At 46.8% G+C, this 22,225-nt stretch overlaps 3 protein-coding genes across 6 annotated transcripts in view; 1 reads left to right on the forward strand and 2 right to left on the reverse strand.

Moving 5' to 3' along the window:
• CABP1 (calcium binding protein 1) overlaps nucleotides 1–7,503 on the reverse strand; it is a 54,690-nt gene extending 47,187 nt beyond the window's left edge. The window contains exon 1 of the mRNA XM_025889517.2: nucleotides 7,393–7,503. The gene's annotated coding sequence lies outside the window, so the exon portion shown is untranslated. The remainder of the gene's footprint in view (nucleotides 1–7,392) is intronic.
• Nucleotides 7,504–10,438: 2,935 nt separating this feature from the next.
• POP5 (POP5 homolog, ribonuclease P/MRP subunit) lies at nucleotides 10,439–13,319 on the forward strand. 2 transcript variants are annotated; one of them, XM_025889508.2, is made up of 5 exons: nucleotides 10,439–10,498; nucleotides 10,582–10,724; nucleotides 12,033–12,182; nucleotides 12,364–12,447; nucleotides 12,544–13,319. In XM_025889508.2, exons 1-5 carry the CDS (start codon nucleotides 10,479–10,481, stop codon nucleotides 12,660–12,662), a joined length of 516 nt encoding a protein of 171 aa, XP_025745293.1. In that variant the 5' UTR covers nucleotides 10,439–10,478; the 3' UTR covers nucleotides 12,663–13,319. The 2 variants fall into 2 exon arrangements, with proteins under 2 accessions (XP_025745293.1, XP_025745295.1); XM_025889510.2 differs by having other exon boundaries at nucleotides 12,547–13,319.
• Nucleotides 13,320–15,055: 1,736 nt separating this feature from the next.
• The window catches only part of RNF10 (ring finger protein 10), a 37,967-nt gene continuing 30,797 nt past the window's right edge, over nucleotides 15,056–22,225 (reverse strand). For 2 of the 3 annotated variants that reach the window (XM_025889515.2, XM_025889513.2), the window contains 5 exons: nucleotides 21,525–21,680; nucleotides 18,973–19,073; nucleotides 16,227–16,284; nucleotides 15,971–16,129; nucleotides 15,056–15,340 (listed from right to left, as the gene is read on the reverse strand). In XM_025889515.2, coding sequence (XP_025745300.2) covers nucleotides 15,264–15,340; nucleotides 15,971–16,129; nucleotides 16,227–16,284; nucleotides 18,973–19,073; nucleotides 21,525–21,680 — 551 coding nt within the window. In that variant the 3' untranslated portion in view covers nucleotides 15,056–15,263. The remainder of the gene's footprint in view (nucleotides 15,341–15,970; nucleotides 16,130–16,226; nucleotides 16,285–18,972; nucleotides 19,074–21,524; nucleotides 21,681–22,225) is intronic. The other variant, XM_025889514.2, reaches the window with a different exon arrangement.

Consider the following 22,225-nt stretch of genomic DNA (forward strand, 5'->3'; position numbering starts at 1 on the left):
GCCTCCTGGCCTCCAGTAGACGCTAGACTGTTTTGCCCCTGCCCTCGGGGATCCCCTAGGCCTGAGTCTAGTCCCATCCAAGTGAGAGGGTGGACTGTTGCTCAGCCTGGCCTATAGTTAGAATCCACATTCCACCTCGTGTGATCTTGGGCAAGTGGCTTCACCTCTGTAAGCCTCAGTATCCTCATCCAAAAAATGGGAATAATGCCTCATAGGGTCACTGTGAGAATTAAATATAACAGGCCCAAGAGGGAGTTTTCTGGGGGATGGAAATGGTCTACAGTTTTACCTGGGAGGTGGTATATATAAAATTTAATGAACTGTGCACTTTAGGTTTGTTCGTTTTATACTATGACCATTATAGCTCGGTTTTTTAAAAAGTGCTAAGTGTCTGGTCCATGGTTTGTGCCACAAAAATGTTACCTAGTGTCAGTATTAGGCGTCCCATAACTATCTACTGAATGGATGAAAACTTTAGTGTCCTTCCATATTTCATCTATCATGTATGTGATTTCCGATGCTCTCAGGGCCTGGATGCTAAAGGAGCTCTAACTCAACATGTCCGGGACTGAGTTCTTCCCTTCACCTAAGTCTTTCCCACCAGGACTGAGTTCTTCCCTTCACCTAAGTCTTCCCCATCTGCCCAGATCAGAAATGTGGATGTCACTCTGCCCGCCTTCTCCTCTTCCCTCCTTCGCCAACCCCTCACAGCCAACCCATCACCAAAACTGTCTCCAAAGATAAACCCCAACAATTCCTTCCCCTCGCTGAAAGGGCATGCTGACCTCCAGTCAAGAGAAAGAGCTTAACCACATGCAAAAGAATGAAGTTGGACCCCTACCTCACTCCATAGACAAAAATTAACTTAATGGATCAATTACCTAAATGTAAGAGTTAAAATGACAAAACAATTCATAAGGGTAAATATTCATGACCTCAGGTTTGGCCATGGGTTCTTAGATTTGACACGAAAAGCACAAGCAACAAAAGAAAAATAGATAAATGGGATGAAAAGTAAAAATTTGTGTGCATCAAAGGACATTATCAAGAAAGTCAAAGGGGGCACCTGGCTGGCCCAGTTGGCACAGAATGTGACTCTCAATCTCAGGGTCATGAGTTCAAGCCCCATATTGGGCATGAAGCTTACTTAAATTTTAAAAAAGAAAAAGTGAGGGGCACCTGGATGGCTCAGTCGGTCAAGTGTCCAACTCGGTATCAGTTCAGGTCTTGATCTCAGGGTCGTGAGTTCAGCCCCAGAGCTGGGCTCCATGCTGGGTGTGGAGCCTACTTAAAAAAACAAGGACACCTGGGGAGCTCAGTCGGTTAAATATCTGTCTTCAGCTCAGGTCATGATCTCGGGGTCCTGGGATGGAGCCCCGCATGGGGAATCCCTGCTCAGCAGGCAGTCTTCTTCTCCCTCTCCCTCTGCCCCTCCCACCTTCCAGCTCATGCTCTCTCTCAAATAAATAAATAAAATCTTAAAAAAAAAAACAGTGAAAAGGCAGCCTACAGAATGGGAGGAAATGTTTGCAAATCATATATCTGATAAGGGTTTAGTACCCAGAATATTAAAAAAATAAACTCTTAAGAACTCAACAACAAAAAGACAAACAACCCAAGTAAGTAAAGGACAAAGAAGATATACAAAAGGCCAAAAACCACATGAAAAAATGTTCCCCATCATTGGTAACTAAGCAAATGCAAATCAAAACCAAAATGAGATACTACCTCACATGTACTAGAATGGCTTTAATAAAAATAAAAATAAACAGAAAATAGTAAATGTCAGCAAGGATATGGAGAAATAGGAACCCTCACACATGCTGGTGGGAATGTAAAATGTTCAGCCACCATGGAAAACAGCTTGGTGGTCCCTCAAAAAGTTAAACATAGAGTGACCATATGACCCAGCAATTCCATTTCTAGGTACATACCCAAAAGAATGTAAAACAGAAACTCAAACAGGTATTTATTTACTGATGTTCATAGCAGCATGATTCACATTATGGTAGAAACAACTCAAATATCTATCAACAGATGAATGAATAAACAAATCATGGTCTATCCATACAATGGAAAATTATTCAGCCATAAAAAGGAATGAAGCACCCATGTATGCAACTTGGATGAACCTTGAAAACATGATGCTCAGTGAAAGAAGCCGGACACAAAAGTTCTCATTTAGGGTGCCTGGGTGGCTCAGTTGGTTGGGCGACTGCCTTCAGCTCAGGTCATGATCCTGGAGTCCCAGGATGAAGTCCCACATCGGGCTCCCTGCTCAGCGGGGAGTCTGCTTCTCCCTCTGACCCTCTTCGCTCTCGTGCTCTCTATCTCTCATTCTCTCTCTCTCAAATAAATAAATAAAATCTTTAAAAAAAAACTTAAAGGCTTAAGTTTAAAACTTAAAAAAAAAAAAAGTTCTCATTTATAGGATTCCTTTTGCATGAAATACCCGGAATCGGCAAATCCACAGGGACAGAAGGCAGGTTGTCAGAGACTGGGGAGCGGGAGATGGGGAGTAATGGCAAAATGGGGATGGAGTGTTCTTATGAGGTGGTTAAAAAGTTGAAATTAGGGAGGGCGCCTGGGTGGCTCAGATGGTTAAGCGTCTGCCTTCAGCTCAGGTCATGATCCCAGGGTCCTGGGATCGAGTCCCGCATCGGGCTCCCCGCTCCGCGGCAGCCTGCTTCTCCCTCTGCCTCTCTCTCTCTCTCTCTGTCTCTCATGAATAAATAAATAAAATCTTTAAAAAAAAAAGTTGAAATTAGGGAGAGATGTTGGTTGCAAAACATTGTGAATGCACTAAACCCCACTAAACTGTACAGAAGGAGGAGGAGGAGGAAGAGAGGAAGAAGTACTGTTTCCCCTAACCCTTAAATCGGGCTGGTCTTAGGGCTGGATTTCACCAACACGACGCAGCAGAAATAATGTTTCTGAGACTTTTGAGTCGAGGCCTTAACAAGCCTGACAGCGTCTGTTTCTCAGAAGCCACCTGCTGCGCCGTGAGAACCGCACGGAGGTGAGCTGGGGCCCCCCAGCCACCAGCCCCTGCTGAACTCCCAGCTGGCAGCCAGCCATGCGGGTGAGGCCATTTTGGAGCCCTCCAGCCACCCCAGTGCCCCCAGTTGACACCACATGAAGCACCCCCGGAGAATCCTAAAAAAAATAAGCTGTTGCTTTAAGCCACCAAGTTTGGGGGTGATTTATTACAGAGCAATACATAACCAATTCTACATCTAAAAACTTCACAAAGCCACCCGTGGCTCTCCACGCCCACCCCCAGCACTGGAGGCCAAGTCTCTCATCTCCCTCCAGGCAGTTGCTGCCTCCTCACTGGCTCCCCTCCTTCAGTTCAGCCTCTTGAGCTTCACCCTCCTCCAAAGCCGGAGGGAAACTTCTAGCCTTCCAGACAGCAGCCAAGCCCGTTAGCGAGGGCAGCAAGGCCCTGAATGACCCAAGCCCATCCATCTCTGCAGCCCCCGGCGCCCTTCACCCACACCTCCAGCCCCTACCACTCACACTTCCTATAACCCAGCACTACCACAAGCTGTCCCTCTACCCAGAACACTCTTTCCTACTCCCCTTCTCTTCTCCTGGCCTCAGCTCAGACATCACCACCTCCAGGAAGCCTTCCCTGATCTCCCAGACTGAGTTAGGTACCTCCTCAGGGTACCTTGTCCCCTTTCTAACCATCACAGTAGCTGCCTCTGAATTGCTGTTGACATTTCGAAGCACTGTGAGAAATTTCAGGGTAGGAACAAAGTCGTCTTTGTGTTCTCAGAGCCTAGTACAGGCCTGACACATAGCAAGTACCCAGGGAAACCCAGGGGAATTAGGGAGTGCCGGCTAGGGACCCCCTCACATCTCATATGGGACTGTGCTGGGGCCGGAATGATGACTGTCAGAGCTGAGAGAGTGGAGCCCTCCCATATGCCCAACGCCTGACTGCGCGAACAGAACGACTTGTCTGACTCATCTGTCTCCCCAGTAAAGAGACAGTCACATGCAGTGGCTCCTTGTATGAGCTATGCAGGCGGGCAGCTCGGGGTTCAAATCCTGACTCTGCTACCTGCTGGCTGTGTGACCCTGAAGAAGTGACTTCACCTCTCTGGGCACACTTCCCTCATCTGTGATAATGGCGCCTCATAGAGAGGTATCGATGAGATGATATCGGTAAAAATGCTTAGCACAGTAACTGGTCCATGGCAGGCTCTCTGAAAGGTAACTGGTCTCTTCTTGCCACACACTGAGCTGCAGGATCCAGGCCTAGCACTGTGCCTGGCATATGGTGGCTGTTCAGCCAATGCCTTAGGAATGAATGAGGAAGGGGTCTGGTGATAAGACAATAATAATCATAACAGCACACAAGTATTAACTCATTCAGTCTTCGCTACCACTAAAGGAAGTGGGTACTGTTATGATGTGCATTTTACAGGTAATGAGATTGAGGCCCAAGAGCACGCAGGTCTTCAGTGGTGGAGGTTAGATTTGGACTGAGACAGTCTGAGCCCTTTCACCCTCCAACCACCACCCAGACTGCCTCTCAACACCCAAGGCCTGCTTCTCCTGTCAGCTTGGCTTCTCAAAGCAGCTTTGTGGTCCCAAGCACATGAATCTCTCTCTGGGCCTCAGTTTCCCCACCTGCCAAGAGAGAACTGTAGGAGACAGGAGCCAGTGTGGAATCCAGGCCTAGCCACTCTCTGGCCGGGGCTGGGGACCTGCAGAGCAGCCAGCCCCGGCCGGGGCCATATTTTCCATGGGCTGGACTGTCCCAGGAGGTCACTGCATATTGACCACTGCGCTATCTCCCCACGTTGGGAGGAGTCTGGCCTCTGCTTATTCCTGTCCCCTTCCCAGGGCCCCTGAGGAAAGCTGAGGCGGCCACCCCCAGATGTCTATTCCTGTCCCTGGCCTAGCGCCGTGCTGGGGAAGCAACAGCTATTTTGAGGCCCTTCTCCCTCCAAGCATAAGCGGTGGGAAGGCGCTGGGAACATCCCGAACTAGGAGGCCGCCCATCGCAGCCTCACCCTGGATCTGGGCCACACCAGCCCTGCGGCTCTGCCCCTTCTTCCAGCTCTTGGCGATGTGATCGGTTCTGATCACAGCCACCGCGGTGGGATAACCCCGGAGAACCAGTTCCCAAGGACTTCCGCTAGAGGCTGGAGCACAGGGAGGCTGGGCCTTGCCCTTTTGGGAAAGGACTGGAGCAGGCACAGCTGGACACCCCAGCTGCGAGGAGGAACTGCTCTGAGCTTGAAATCGGGGAAGACAATGTGCGGGGCAATAATATAAAAATACCTAACATTTCTTGAGCGCTTGTGATGAGACAGGCCCTGTTCCAAGCACTTGACATGGAGGTAAGTCTTTTAATTCTCACAGAGAGGAAAACCTCACTGAGGTCTGGAGAGGCTAAGTGACTTGCCCAAGGTCACACAGAGGGTTGAGTGGCTGAGTCAGGACTTGAACACAGGCAAGCTGGCCCCCGGCATCCATGCTTTTAACCCTCTGAGCCTTGTTTTTCTTCCCTCTGAATCTTGCAAGCCCAGGGGGCTAATATAAATTAAGGGAATGAGCACTGGGTTGAGAGCCCTCTTGTCATTCCCAGGCACATGGCTGGCCGGCCCATGCAGGGAGTTCAAACTTCCTCACCTACAAAATGAGGCTGATATTACCCACTCCCAGGGTTGAGGTACGAACTAGCAATAACACGCTTTGGGGACTCAGAAACGCCTCTAAATTATGAAATTAACACGTGCACCTGGTAAAACAGAATGGTACAAAAGGGGACCCAGGAAAAGGGGAGTTCCCCTCCGACTCCACACCTTTAATTTTTCTCCCCAGAGGCAACTTCCGCCAATTGCTTTTGGGTCCCTTTTTGGAAATTCTCCATGCACATAAAGACAGAGAAGTTATATTCGCATAGGGATTTAGAATATGGGCTGCCTGGTACTGCTGCTTACTATCTATGTGAAGCTTGGGCAAGCTACCTGTTCCCTCTGGGTCTCCCTTTCCTCACCTGTAAATGAGTTACTAAAATTAAAGTATCTCATGTAAAGGGTAGCTGTGAGGGTTAAAGGAGTCAATCTAGGTAAAGTGTTTAGAACATCCTCTGGCACATGGTGTCCGATAGATATACACATACAGTGGATCCTTTCTGAGAGACACTGAGATAGCCTTGTGCTATCAGAAACAATACTGCAAGACACATCCTCATTCACCTGTCATTTGGCCCAACTGCAAGAATCTCTGTGGGATAAATTCCTGGCAGAGAAATTGCTGGGTCAAACCGTAGTGCCCTTGTAATTTCAATTAATTTTTGGATGAGTGAACCCCCGCGGCAGGCAGGGAAGAGGGAAGGAAGTCCACGAGGCAGTGAGGAGAGAGGAGTGAGATGCAGTGTTCTGTCTCTGAGGCCCAGAGAGGGCCATGTCTGCCCCCCCGGGAACCTGGAGGACGCAGCGGCTCCCTAAGCCCCTGGCCAAGCAGATGGAGGGTTGAATTTTATACAGATTGTTCCCATAAAGGTTTTACAGGGAAATGGTTGATTGGATCAGAGGGGCAGGCGCCCCTAATGAGCAGCAGCTGCTTAACAAAATGCTGCAGCAGATACAATTTCCCTTTACCACTACCCACCATGGCAGCAAGCATCCACACCCTGGTAGGGACCCTTGGATGCCCAAGTCACCCCAGAATGACACCCCAATCGGGTTTGCCTTCTCCGAACATCCTTCTAGGTCCCAGACATCCCAGAAGAGGTAGAGAGCAAGGGGTTAAGAGCACAGGTGTGGGGGGGAGACAAAAAAGGTCTTTTGTCTGCTGACATTACATTGTGACCTTGGACAAGTCATTTGCTCCTTGACCTCAGAGAAGGTTGTCCTGAGGGCTAAATGAAAGTGCTTACACAGTGCCTGGCACACAGTGAGAGCCTGATACATGGAAGCCCCGAAGATACAGATGAAGAATAAAAGCAGCTACTCTGGACCCCACCTCAGAAGAGCCTGGGAACAAGGTACACAGCGGTGGCCCCCCCATCCCCATCTAGGAGAGCGATTTAGCAGTTGCCCCAACCACGTCCTAGGGAATGTTCCAGATGTCCCAGTCTGGAAAATGGGATGGGTGACTTATGTTTCCAAGTAAGTTTTAAAGGCCTTGCCAAAGCTAATAATTCCATTTTGTGTCTGATCCAAAAGAGCAAATGGGAACTGTCAAGTGAGAAGAAGGCACTGGAAGGAAGTTTCCCAAGCACCCCCACCTTCCCCTTATTGATCTGATGTAGGATCTGCCCTTTCAGAGAACTCCCAGGAGTAACAACGGCAAGTACCCCCACCGATCAAGTAAGTGCCCAGGTTGGGGTCAGATCGCGATTAGCCTCTTCCCGCCTGAGTTCTGTACCTGTGAGTTTGAGCCTCGGCGGCCCTTCTCCCTGTAAGGTGGGGATCACTCGGGCGCTGCGGTGAAGGTTCGAGGAGCGACTGCGGGCGAGCGCCCCGCCCCCGCCCGGCAGGCATCCCGGGGACCCGCACCACCGAGGCGCAGGCGCGTCGCCGCCGCCGAGCGCGTCCACGCCTCCACCGGCGGATTCCCCCGCGGCCTCCCGCGCCGCGCGGCGGGGACCCGGGTGGTTGCAAACAGCCGCCGGCCTCATTAGGAGACGTGTAATTAGCGGCTGGCGGAGCCGGAGCCGGCGCGGGCTAATTACCGCGGGGAGCGGGCTGCACCGCCCACGCCGCCGCCCCGGCTGCCGGGCCACCGCGGATGTCTGGACCCCCCCCCGTGCGGCCGGCGGGGGGAGCCGGACCCCGTCCCGAGGAGGGGAGGCCCGGGACTGCCCCCCAGTGTGCTTGCTCCGGGGGCTACGCCGGGGGCGGGGAGGAACAGACCATTCACTCAAAACGGCGTGTACGGTGCGCTCCCGGTGTCAGGCGTTTCGCCCACGCTATCTCGTTTCTCTCCGGTTCACTCGCGAGCGAGGGACCACCGTCATCCTGTTACACAGATGAGGAAACTGAGGTCTAGGGACGTGAATTAGCCTCCCCGGCAGCAAGTGGCTGGAAAATAGTGAGGGGACAGGCAAAACCGTGCACAGGATAGCAGCTGCTGCGTGGGCGAGAGTAAGGACTCGAGTCGGATGGCCTTGGGTTCGAATTCTAATCCAGCTCCTTACTGGATGTGACTTTGGTCTGAGCCCCAACTGCATCAATAAAATGGGCGCGGCGTTGGGATTAAGCGAGTTGAAAGCTAGGAAGTGTTGGTGTTACTTGAGGGACGCGAGGCGCAGGGAGGGGTGCTCTGAGGCTCTTCTCCGCGCACAACGGGCCTCTGACGCCCCCTGCTGGCCAAAGGGGGATGCTGGCGAAACCGTTTTTGGATAAACAGGTTGTTTTGGGATGAGATAGCGTAGACACAGGTCCCTCAGCAGGGCCACTGCCCTCCCGCCTCCCCGCCTCCCCTCTTGCCCTTCCTTCCTCAACATCCCTTCTTTATGGTGGCAAAGAGTTGAGAGATGGGGAAATTGAGGATTCATTCCAGACTTTGCAAATACGTGGCCTCCCTTCATAGACCTCACAGGGCCAGCCAATTCCACAATTCTACAAATAGGGATAAGTATAAAGATCAAGTTACAAAGCTGTGAACTAGCGTACTGGGTATAACAAAAAAATCTGGAACTAATTTGTCTATCGTGGGAATACTGACCAATTTAGCAGTGTTATATCTGTGCAGCTGAAAAACAACATTGCAGAAGGGTTGACATGAAAACAGTCAAACAAGAATGAATCTTACGTTATGTTGAGCAAAAGGAGCCACACACACACACACACACACACACACACACACACACACACACACAAACATACTGTTGGTTTTTATATAAAGTTCAAGAACAGGAGTGCCTGGGTGGCTCAGTTGGTTAAGCGGCTGCCTTCAGCTGAGGTCATGATCCCAAGGTCCTGGGATCCCAGCCCAGAATAGGGCTCCCTGCTCATCGGGGAGTCTGCTTCTCCCTCTCCCTCTGCCCTTCCCCACTGCTTGTGCTCTGTCGCACTCTCTCTCTCAAATAAATTTAAAAAATAAAATCTTTCAAAATAAATAAAGTTCAAGAACAGGCGAAATTGGTCTTATCATGATAGAATTCAAAACAGAGGCTATTTCTGGGAAGGTTTTGACTGGGAAGAGAGCAAGGAGCCTTCTTGGGTGTGGAAATGCTCCCTATTAATATGGGTGGTAGTTACAAAAGTCTACACATATGTAAAAATTCATTAAGCCTTACACTTAATATGTACTTTATGCATAGTACACCTCAATAATTCAGTTGTAAAAAAAAGCAAAAAAAGTGCTAAACAGTTTGATCCTATTCATAAGAAAATAAAAGGAAAAATATAATTAATCATAGAGCAGCAGTTCTAAGTTTTTTGTCTCAGGACCCCTTTATGTTCTTAAATTATTGAGGATCCCAAAGAACTTTTGTTTTTATAGGATATATTGATACTTATCATGGATATTAAAACTTCTTGAGAAATGTAAAGATTCCAAGTAAACAAATAAAACTGAGAAGTGTTTAAAACACAATAGAAAATCCCATTAGCCATCCAAGTTATAATGTCAGCACCTGTCACATAATCTCTGGAAAACTTTACTGTCCACTCTGAGAAAGTGAAAAAGGCAAATAACGTTTTAGTATTATTATGAAAGTAATTTGACATTAGGGACACCTGGAAAGAGTCTCAGAAAACCCAGTGGTCCCTGGACCTCACTTTGAGGCCCGATGGCACAGGGGGAACGAAAAGGAAGAAAATACACTACATGATAAATTATTCTCTCCCGGTGCTGAGATTATAATTTTTTATTTCCTTCTTGATACTTTTTTTTTAAGTAAAATGTAACAACCACGGATTGTTTCTGCAAACAAAAGCCGAGGCAATACACAGGTTTCCATAAGATTGTTGAAAGACCCAAACAGTAATAATATATTTGGCTGTACGAAAAAATTAAACAGAGCTCTAACCTGAAACTAGGGGTCCGATTTACCGTGTCAATCCCAGGCGTGTAAATGCAGGGTCTTGCCCTCAAAAGTTGTGCCGTCTAGTTTAGGGAGCGAATATAAGTGCATACACAACTTCACAGCAAGGTAATAAAAAGTAAATAGCCCAAGAGCCCCAAATGCGGCTGCGTCCTACACAGAATTGCAAACTAGCGTGTTGCAGAAACACCCAACGCAACCACACGCCACTCCACCGCGGATCTCCACCCCCAAACAACTAACTCGGCGGGGCTGTCAGCACGACGCATGCGCTCTACAAATGTAGAGGGAGGTAGGGCTTAAAGGAGACTGACACTGGGTTCGGCCTCCCAACTCTCTAGCCCCGCCCTCCTACCCTGTTTCCCTCTCTGAGTGGTTGCAAGACGGCGGAGGGTAATTTCCCATTGGCCGCCAGCAGATATCCGGTTCGGGCGCAGGGCCGCCGGGCGCGGAGGCAGCCATGGTGCGGTTCAAACACAGGTAAGGACTCTGTCCAGCACCCGCTTCCCTGTCGGGTCCCCGCGGCCTCGGCCCCGCGCTCACTTTCCTGCTGCCCGCCGCAGGTACCTGCTCTGCGAAGTGGTGTCTGATGACCCCCGCTGCCGCCTGAGTCTGGAGGACCGAGTGCTGGGCGGCCTCATACGGGACACGATCGCCCGCGTGCACGGGACTTTCGGCGCGGCCTCCTGCTCCATCGGCTTCGCGGGTGCGAGGGTCCTGGGGAACTAGGCGGACGGCGGGATTGGGAGGGAACGGGGGCCGGAAGAGGGAGAAAGAAGGGGTACGAGCGACCGCAGGAGCTTGCAAGCCCGATACACAGACTTCACTGTACAGTATCGTCCTCTTGAGGCCACTCGGAGTCTAAGCCCAAGTCTGGACGAGTCCGAGTTTAGGCGGAGAGCTGTAAGGCAGGGCACTTTGCGCAAGAATCTGCTTTACCTATTTCACACGTGTATAGTGGGGATTGTGATTGAATTGAGCAGGATAATGAATTAAATGGGGAAAGCCATGTGTAGTTCCGAGTTAAGTTACTTGGTTACATTGACATCCCATGGGGAAAAATATTGTCAAAATTACCCCTAAAAAGCCCTTAATAGGGCAGATGAAATACAGAACCCACCACCGTATGTAAATGAGGAAGAGGATTCTTCTGACAGGCACGCTTTTTTCAAGTGGTTTTTTTTTCACAATTTTATTTAAATATTTATTGGAAAGAGAGAGACAGCGAGAGCGAGCAGGAACAGGGAGGAGAGGGAGCAGCAGACTCCGCGTTGAGCAGGGAGCTTGACACAGGGCTTCATCCCAGGACCCTGGGATTAAGACCTGAGCTGAAGGCAGACGCTTAACCGACTGAGCCACCCGGACTCCCCTAGCCACACTTTAATATTTAAATTCATTACCTCTTTTACCCTTTGCTTAAAATTGAATACTGGAGAATTACATGCACATAGGCACAGTTCACTTATATTGGGTCATTCTCAGCCTCTTCAAGTACCTAGAGAGTCCAGTTGCAATAGAACCTGTTTTTCAGGGGGCGCCTGGGTGGCTCAAGTGCCTTAAGCTTCTGCCTTTGGCTCAGGTCATGATCCCACAGTGCTGGGATCCAGCCCATCAGGCTCCCAGCTCAGGGGGAGCCTGCTTCTCCCCCCGCTTGTGCTGTCAAATAAATGAAATCTTAAAAAAAAAACCACCACCTGTTTTTCAGCCAAGGGTTTCCTCTGAGGAAGATGGTTCCCTGCCAATCCCTACCCCACTTATCAGTTAATCAGGGAATTAGAGGAGCATTTAAAATTCCAAATTCATTCACCAGTTCTGAGTGGTGTACAAAGCCCTGGGTGTGGTTTATCCCTTTTCCATAAATGAAGGTCTGTCCTAAGGTTTTTTTTCCTTCAGAAATTTTTTACTCACTGATGCATCCCAAGCGCCACTGCCTGGCACACAGTAGACTCTCAGTTACTCTTAAGATTTTTAAGTGAATCCAGTTTCCCCAAATGATTTTTTCCCCCTGCTGTAGTGCGATACCTCAATGCCTATACTGGAATAGTGCTACTTCGATGCCGGAAGGAATTCTACCAACTTGTGTGCTCAGCTCTTCCTTTCATCACATACTTGGAGAACAAAGGACACCGTTACCCGTGTTTCCTCAACACCTTACACGTGGGAGGTAGGGGTGCATGTGGTATGGCTGCTGATTTTCAATAGTAACAGGTCCAGGGTTCAGTCTTGACAGGCAGGTGGGTCTTCCTGCTATCCTGCCAGAACGGGAGGCTTTCACCTAACTTGGAAAGTCTTTGAGGCAGACACCTTTCACAAGCTGTTGACCATGGAGCTCTTTCATGTGCCAGGTACAATTAGAACATGTCAGAAGTTCCTGATTCGTTACAACAGGAGACAGCTGTTGATCTTATTGCAGAACTGCACTGATGAAGGTAAGCAACATTAGCCAGTGCCCACTGAGCAGTAACTAGCCTGAGTAAGAGGTCACTCCCAAAGACCTTTCATCCCTGCTCTGCCTGCCTTTCCAGCAGAACGGGAAGCTATCCAGAAGTCTGTCACCAGAAGCTGTTTACTAGAGGAGAGATCAGATGAGGAGGAGCTTTCAGACAATGGCGGTGAGGAGGAGGCTGCTGAAGCAATGGAGTGAACCTCTCTGCAGGCTGTGCTGGGCCTGAGATTCAGGGCCCACTTGTTGGAACAGGACATTCTGGAAGGCAGCAGCATCTGCTAGTTTGCCAAAATGGATGACTGCAGACCAGAGGCCAAGGTATCAGCTCAAAATGGAGGACTTGTTCACTTAAACTGAAGTCACCTTTACCTAGCGCTGCCTGGCTAAGTGGTTCTGCAGGTGGTGAACCCCCAGTAGTTACAAACGTCTCTATCTAATTGCCTGGCTGAGGAGGTTTAATAAAAGCACTTGGCAAGGCGCCTGGGTGGCTCAGTCCGTTAAGCATCTGACTCTTGGTTTTGGCTCAGGTCATGATCTCACGATTGTGGGATTGAGCCCTGAGTCCCGGCTCTGTGCTCAGCATGGAGTCTGCTTCGGACTCTCTTTGCTCTCTCCCTCTCCTGCTCTGTCTCTCGCCTCTCTCTCAAATAGAAACTTAAAGAAATATACGGGGCGCCTGGGTGGCTCAGTCATTAAGCGTCTGCCTTCGGCTCAGGTCATGATCCCAGGGTCCTGGGATTGAGCCTCACATCAGGCTACCTGCTCCGCAGGAAGCCTGCTTCTCCCTCTCCCACTCCACCCTGCTTGTGTCCCCTCTCTTACTGTGTGTCTGTCAAATAAATAAAATCTTAAAAAAGAAAAATGTACTTGGCTTCTGTAGCATTTAGTATACTTATGAAGTTCAAGCTTGGCCAGGTCTCCTTCCCCCTCTATCCCTGGCCTCAGCAGGGAGACTGGCTCCCTATAATGCTAGATGTATAGCCTCCCACTTGAGGCCTTGTGCCCTCACCCCTAGGATGAACCCTAAGCAATTCAAGTTATTTAGAGTAAAAGTATTAGACACGACAACTGAACTGGCACAAATCTATAGCTGGTCTCCTTACTGACCCACGGGGCCTTAAAAATACGAGATTCCTTACCAATCCTTAATCAGGTAACAGGATAACAAACGTCGTTCTTGCACTTTTCTTGGGGTGGGTGGGGGTGACAAAACCTGGCCTTGCCTGACATTACAAAGCCAAGCAGCAGCTGTCAACTTCCAGTTTTCTGCAGGCCGGGCCACCTGAGACGGAGTGACACTGCCACACTCACAGAGGTTAGGAGGATTTGGATCCACTACTTAACTAAGGACATTTCTAGGATCTGTTTTCTTGTATAACAAAACATGTTATTCAAAATCCCTTTTACATTTAACAGATTTGTAATGTTTGCTTCAATGTGTCCCCTCACTTTCAGGGCTGGAACACCCTCATGCACCCAGGACAGTTCCTGTCCCAGGATTTCTGAACCTCTTTCTTAAAAGAATGACAGGTAAAGCTAAGCCCAACTCGGGAACCCCTTAGGCCTGACAGTAGGAAAGACACTGCCCCGTGTCGGCAGAGTGCTCAAGCTTGTAGCAGCTATTACTTTAACCTATTTAAGAAGTGTGTCTAGGGGCGCCTGGGGTGGCTCAGTCGTTAAGCGTGCTGCCTTCGGCTCAGGTCATGGTCCCAGGGTCCTGGGATCGAGCCCCGAGTCCGACTCCCTGCTCTGCAGGAAGGCTACTTCTCCCTCTCCCACTCCCCCTGCTTGTGTTCCCTCTCTGTGTCTGTCAAATAAATAAAATCTTAAAAAAAAAAAAAAACAAAAAGAAGTGTGTCTAGCTAACCTGTAAAGAACTTTAAAAAACCAGAAAGCTCAGCGTTGCTTGTGCAGGTGATTTATTGCAACTGTTTGCCTTCACATTCTATATTATACCTAGAGGTCACTATTAAACAGCAAAATAATTCACATCACTCAAATTCTGCTCCAACCAAGTCATTGACTGCTCTAGAAAACAGGGAGGCAGTGGGCACTACCACTGCTTTCAAAACTGCCCAGCTCCGCCTCCAGGTGTGCCAGACTCCTCTGTTCCTACAACTCAGGCCACTGTCACTAGAAACAAGCTTCATCTAACAGTTGGCAGGTTCCAGGGCTTCTTTAGTGACAATTACAGCTTTCCTTGCCAAATGAGCCACATACAAGATCTAAAACCCTCTAGCACACAGGTAAGCAAACCAGGCCCGGCACCGCAGCCTGGCCATTTCTCAGAAGAAAAACTGCAATTCAAGCTGGGCGTCCTAAATCCATTTTATTCCCATCCTCTGTTTCTTTAACAAGAGGAAAACTAAACAGGAAAGACTCAACTATTATTAAAAGACACACTGAGCGATGTGTTGAAACCATGAGGCTCTGACATGTCAGCAGAGCAGTGCTAGAACACTCTGGGGTGTGGGCTGCTCCAAGGGATGGTGAACGGACTCAAACTTATTTGGGCTGAGAAAAACTAATTACACATGGGTCAAAAAAAAGACTAACCCTGGTAACAAACTAAAAATCTTGGCAGGAAGAGATCTCTTGTGTCAATACTTTATTTTGGTGTAAAGATGGGAAGCTGGAAAATACACTGTATTTAAAATTTTCTTGGTTCCCCCTCACACTGTGGAAACCCCCTCCCCCCAGAGCTAATCTTTTCAAACTCAAATACTTAAAAATTACAGCAGCAAAACAAAAGCAGAGAAAAAAGAAAACCAGATGGAGAAGGTAGCTGGGCCAGTAGTGTCACTTGGTGTGGACGACTGAGGTGCTGAACAGGAGCTTTTGTTTCTGTTTTTTTCTTTTCTTTCCTCCTTTCTCTTCTAAATGGAAACACAGAAAGAGCTTATTAGCTTTTGAATGCCATCCCCTTGCCCACAGTCAGTTTTCACTCCTGAGAGTCCCAGAGAGGCAGCTAAGGTTCTAGGATGAGGACTGCATGGATCCAGATACCAGTCTTTGCATGCTCCAGGTATTTGGGCAAGTCCCTTTAAGTCCCTAGACCCATTTCCTCATCTGCTCTACCCGTGATAGTTCTACCCATTTAATATAGTTGGTGGGAGAATAAAATGAGCACAATGCTAAGCGCAGATAAGGCACACCCTAAACGTTAATGTTCTTGTCTAACTGAATAACCACAGAGTGGTGTGGGCTTCAAGCCTGACTTCTCCATCTATTAGCCACCCTCTACCAAACTCAGGATTCTAAAATCTACTCTCCACTACTATGTCTTAGAAGGGACAAAATAGAGTTTCTCAGAATTTCACATCTAGGCCTCAAGAATTAATGTGGGGTGGCAAAAAGGTCCTAGCTGACATACCAAAAGGACTATTAACTGACAATAGCCTGTAAACCTACAGGCTCAGAGAGAAGTGCCTAATTAGTGATGTCCACCATGGGATCCAGGTGGGAATGACAACCCTGTACCGAGCACTCCATTTCTTTGCTTTTACCAGAGAGGGGATCTGAAGTAGCTGGTGTGTCCAGTTTCATGAAGGCTGCTTCAATAGCTTGGCTGAAGGAATTCTGGAAACTGGGCACAGGAACACGGTCTGAGTTATCACTCTCCCCATCGCTGTCCACAGGAGCAGGAGGAACTAAGCTGTTCTCATCTACAAAATACCAGTGTTACAATTTTAGAGACGATTCTAGAGACTCTGACATTCTGAAAGGGACCAAATTCCCCCTCCACTAAAAGGTCATTCTCACCTTTTTTGGGAGCAGTTTTGGGCCACACATCTGCTTTTGCTTTTCCAACCCTCAGCATCTGCCAAAGTGGGAAAGAGGGGAGAAAAGAATTTAAGTAACCAGTCCAATTTCTTTTCCAGACTTGTCTTGACACTAACTGGCTAGGAGGACAAAGAATTATCACCTCTGGAAAAAAGGATTTTCCAGGTACTTCTTTCTTCCACACACTATTTCGGTCATGTTCTCTATATCCTGACCAGTAGAACGAGCAGTGAAGTTCCCAAGGTGTAAGGCCAAAGCCTGTTTTGTTCCTTAGGAAACAGGTAAAGAATAGTGCATTGACAGCACAAGAGGTTCTTAACTCAGTTGGGAATCCTGACTTTGTGTCACTCCCTTCTGATAAGTTTTCCCCGCTCTTCTTGGGACCCCTAAAAACATAAACCCCTTGGAATAAGCAGTGTGCAGTACCCTCCAATTTTAAAATGAACCACCTGGCTATTGAACTCCAGTTACTTTAAGGCCAAGAAAACCAGAATAAATTTAACTTTATCCTGAAACTGCTCCAACAACCTTCATTACCCTTCAGTCTTTGCTTTTCCAATGGCTCCTTAATAATTAACTTTTAGATCCAGCCATAGACCAGATTCCTCCATGTACAGTAAAATCAGAATGATCCCTCCTGCCCCTGAATGAAGGAACTCTTTCATCTCATCTGGCCAAGGGCAGCTTCTTAATTATTGAGGGCCAGTGTGAGTCCCATCTGCCACACATGCCATGCTCAAAGCAGGGGGAGTTTTATTCCTGGAAAAATACCACGAGACAAGCCCCACAAGATTCAAATAGGAATTTCTTGTTCTGAAGTATGTGTCCCTAAGTGAGGTACGATTATTATTCAAATGGAGTTGGGCTGGCAGAAGTTGATTTCATTGAATAACCTTTCTTTATCATGATCTTTTCCCTTGGTCCCTAGGAGTTTGGGGTTCAAATAATACGGCATCCAAATCATCTTACTCTTAAAAGGTCATTAAAAAATATATCACCTATGAATGTTTAAATGTTTAACCCGAATCTACTCATGAAAAAAAGAAACCAACAAATCCAAACTCTAGAGCTCCATATACAACAAATGGCCTGGATGCTTCAAAAATATCCATGCCATAGGAAGAAAATAAACAAAAAAAAAAGAGGCTAGAGAAACTGTTATAGATCAAAGGAGACTGAAGACTTGACAAATACATATGATGAGCAATCTCTGATTGGACCTGACTGAAAATACAGGACCCTTGAGACAAATGGAGAAATAGAAATATATACTATATGAGGTATTTAATTAGCTGAATTTCTTTGATGTGGTCATGACAACTGTGCTTATACAGAAGAATGTCATTTCGGGGGCCATTTTTCTTGTATTTGGTGGTGAACTGTCATTCATGAGGTCTGTAACTTATTTTCAACATAGTAAAACAGTAAAAAGAGAATTGTTAGCAAAATGCTAACAATTGGTGAACTTAGGTGAAAGGTAAAAGCGTTCATTATGCTATTCCTTCAACGTTTTTAAGTTTGAAGTTGTTCACCATATAATGCTGAAAAAAAGCAATGGCAATAAAACCTAGCTTAAAAAAACAACTTAAGTATTTGACATAACTCCTGGAAGCCACTTGCATAATTATCACCTCTGAAGCCTACCAGTTAATATTTGGGATTACTCTCAATTACTTCTTCCTCCTTGACTTCAGGACTCTCCTTACCAAAGTCCAATTCCTGCTTTTTTCTCAGCACACACTGCCATTCGTTGTGAGAAACATCCATTATCACCTGCTCTAAAGAACTGTTAAGCTGATGATTCCAAACTAGCCCCAAAGAGGTTAATACTAATTCCAATGAGGGTGCTTGGCAAGCTGTCCATCCATCTTCCTTAGTTATCTCAATGCAGGAATGCTGAGTGTTGGTTTGTTGTTTTAAAGATTAATAAAGTCATCTGACATTCTTTTGCGTCGCTGCATCCAAGAGAGCAAGCTGGGTCACCAGCAGCTCTACCGGAGCCATCCAAGGAAATTTAGCCAGGGTTCTCGTTCTTGCTGTGTTTGCTCAAACCCACACGGTCTGAGATCCGGAAATAGGACCTCAGTATGTGCCACCAGTGTTTCCATCAGTACTCAAAGGATACAGGCTTCAGTAAATTGGATTAAGTGAACTTCCTTGAATGGGTCATCCAAGAGACCTATCTTAATGCTAACTCATTGTACATAAAATACTTCAATTACTGGGGGGGGGGGGGGGGGGGGGGGGTCTGACAAGTGTCACTAGCCTAGTGTTCCTCTAACCCAGCTGCCCAAGAAAGCTGGTCTGGCTAGTTATAGAACCACCAAGACCTTTCCCTTCCCAAAGTGAAGAGGAATGGTTTATTATCTGTAACAGATACACCCTACCTGAATCCAAGGTCCTAGAACTAGGGACCAGCTAAAATTGACTGTCTCCCCAGCCCCTACAACAGTGCTCACTACCCAAGTATCTAATGATTTGTTAAATAACTGAAGCTCTGATTCTCCCTCAGCTACTCTTGGCCTCTTTCCTTGGTAAGTCTATACGGTGATATCTGAGACTAAATCCATGAGATTTCCTCTTAAAAAAGCTTTCCATGACTATTACCATCCATGCAACATTAGCCTGTAAGTCTCTCCTTTTCCAACGGAAAGATTTCCAGAAAGAACAAGCAGCAGAGTTCATGTTAGATACCCTTGGGCTGTTTTACAAGCAAAAGATTTACCTGGGCAAAGGAAGGGAAAGGAGAGTCTTCTTCCAGACTCCCAACGCAGAATGAAGGACTGCCCTGACTGGCAGTGGGTGACAGAGGGGTCAGCAGAAAGTCTGAAAGGAAAGCAGACCTGATTATGTAAGTGAAGCTCCAAGGAGCTAGTCTATTCTTAACAAGAGAGAAGAGATGAACCCTGAATCAGGTCTGGATAATTACCAGCCCCACCTCAAAAAGCAAACCTGATGCAATTTCAATTCTGCCATGTTCTTACAAAGTCAAGAACACGGCCCACTATTCACACTAGTGATCTAGGGAGAGAAAAGTTTAGTAGTCACAGTAATACTAGAAAGCATGGCAGAATCTATTCCCACACTAAGAAAAACCCTTTTCAAAGCAGCTGACTCTTGCCTTAGAAAAGCTAGTATGTGAAAGCACATACACAAACACAATTTTTATATCACAAATAATGTCATCAATGTTATGCAAGAGCAGTTGGAGGGTGCTAGGAATGAGAGTACTTAAATAGCTTTGGCTGAATGCGGGTCTGCTACTGGGAGAGTGAATAGGCCCTTCCCTCCCAGCAGTGATCAGGACAGTGGATAGACCTGTGGGAAATGCTCAACTCTAGGTCAGAAAGGATGGAGACTATTACCTAGGGAGTATCAAGGAAAAGCTTGCATCTTCATACTGGATTTTGTTCGTGTGTGGGTGTGTTTTGGATTCTAACTGAATATTCCCAGGTCAGAGACATCTGGCTGGAACATAAAGGCTAACCTGATCACATTTTATCTTTTTCTTGAAACTTTTTCATTCACATAAAACTAGTCCATGACAGTCCCTAGTACCTAGGCCTGGAGAGTCAGCTGAGATGATTATGTTCTGCCATATTCCTCTGTATAGCAGCTCTCTTCTTAAACTAAAGAGCATAATGGTCATGCGCATGGCCCTCAAGATGCAGGTTTCAGTCATATTCCTGTCACTAAGCCCCTGCCTTAGCCTCAGGCTACTAATCTCCAAAGCGACAGGCAGATGATCACAAGAGGGTCACCAAGAGTTTTAAATACTCTGCTTTGGACATTTTATTAAAATGGCTGGCCACAAAAAAATTAAAAAAAAAAAAAAGGGCGCCTGGGTGGCTCAGATGGTTGAGCGTCTGCCTTCGGCTTAGGTCATGATCCCGGGGTCCTGGGATCGAGTCCCGCATCGGGCTCCCTGCTCCTTGGGAGCCTGCTTCTCCCTCTGCTTCTCTCTCTCTCTCTCCCTCTGTCTCTCCTGAATGGATAAATAAAATCTTTAAAAAAAAACAGACTTCGTTGATCTTTCCACTGGGAGGACCAAAAAATAAATTACAAACGGATTAAATGGAAAAACAATACAAACACACACAAAAAAATTTAAAATGGCTGGCAAAGAAATACATTTTAATTATCAAAAACTATCAGCCATGTGGATGAAGATTAGAAAAGATAAATGTTTAATTTCATAACACAATACATTCTCTCTTTAAAAAAGTATTTTAAAAGGCTAAAGCCTCTTTGAACAACCTCTGAATCCTGATCTCACTTCCTAGAGTAAAACACCATTACCAGTTTAGAACATAATCATCTCAGTATTTTTTTTTTTTTTTTAAGATTTTATTTATTTGACAGAGACACAGCGAGAGAGGGAACACATGCAGGGGGAATGGGAGAGGGAGAAGCAGGCTCCCTGTGGAGCAGGAAGCCCAATGTGGGGCTCGATCCCAGGACCCTGGGATCATGACCTGAGCTGAAGGTAGACACTTGATGACTGAACCACCTAGGCACCCCTCAGTATTTTCCTACACATTTAGATATATAAACCCATAACAAAATGCTGATTTTTATATTCTTTTAAAATCCACAAATGTGGGGTGCCTGGCTAGTTCAGTTGGTAGAGTATACAACTTGATCTCAGGATCATGAGTTCAAACCCCCACATCGGGTGTGGAGCCTACTTAAAAAAATAAATAAATAAAACCCCCAAATGGTATCATACTTCGTCTTGTTCTACAACCTCCTTTTATCTTAAAGGTCCACCCATTAGTTTATGAAGACGGCTATTAACCTCTTTAAAAGGTGTAAAGTATTTCATAGTATAAATGCTATACAATTCAGCCATTACCTTACCACCAGATTTCATAAGCTTCCCCCACCCCCATTATAAACAATGCTACAATAAGGAGACATGTACAAAGATGCTTAGGCATACAAGGGGATTATATCACAAGTACAAACTAGAAATAAAACAGCTGGGTCACAAGGAAGAATCTAAATTAAACTGTCCTGCCATATTAACTGCCTTGAGATTTTGAGATTTTTAGAAGACAGCAGGGTATAAAGTAGCCAGTACAGCCAATGGCAAAGGTGAATCAAATGGCAAAAATCTGACGTACCTCGGGAATATATTAACTACCCAAAGTAATGTGAGTCACCTAAAGATCCCACCATGCTGAGTAGGTCAGAGTTGTAAATTCAGACACCAGGGCTTTACTTAAGGTCTGTGGCTAGTGGCCAACTTCATTCTTTAAATCCCAACTCATTTACCTGCTTGGGAACCTGGACTTCTGCTAAGAGGAGAAAGGGAGAGGGCACCATGGCCCTCAGTGCTGGTGGGACCCAAAGCAGAACCGGAGGTGCAGGTATAGGAATTGAAGGCAGGAAACTGCTGTAGATTCTCTAGGGGAATGTGGACTTCTGGGTCTGCAAAGAAAAGATGAGAATGGTAGGCCCATTTAGAATATTCCTCAAATCTTTTCCAATAGTTGAGGACCATCAATATGAATCCCCCAAGGGTCTAAAAAAAGGATGTAAACAGAAGCTTTAAAACCCAAATTTAGGGGCATCTGGGTGGCTCAGTAGGTGAAGCGTCTGACTCTTGATTTCAGCTCAGGTCTTGACCTCGTGGGTCATGAGATCGAGCCCACCTTGGGCTCCGCCCTCAGAGGGGAGAGTCAGCTTGGGGACTCTCTCCCTCTGCCCTGCCCCCTCTACCTGCCCCCCTCCCCCCCCACTTGCCTGTGCACGTACTCTCTGAAATACATAAATCTTTTAAAAAAGTGAAATAAAAAATAAAAATTAATAAATAAATCCTTTGTTCTTACTATTCCTAATAGAAACTAGATGATAAACATGAGGCTTAACTATATTATTCTACATACTTGTCTTTGAATATTTCCATAATAAAGAAGGCAAAACAAAAAGCCCCTGTTCCTGAAACACCAGTTTTTCAAACATTTGGGAAATGT

Source organism: Callorhinus ursinus, unplaced genomic scaffold, assembly GCF_003265705.2.
Source record: "Callorhinus ursinus isolate GAN/ISIS: 27379988/994484 unplaced genomic scaffold, GSC_fseal_2.0 scaffold41, whole genome shotgun sequence".
In the NCBI taxonomy this organism is placed as follows: domain Eukaryota; kingdom Metazoa; phylum Chordata; class Mammalia; order Carnivora; family Otariidae; genus Callorhinus; species Callorhinus ursinus.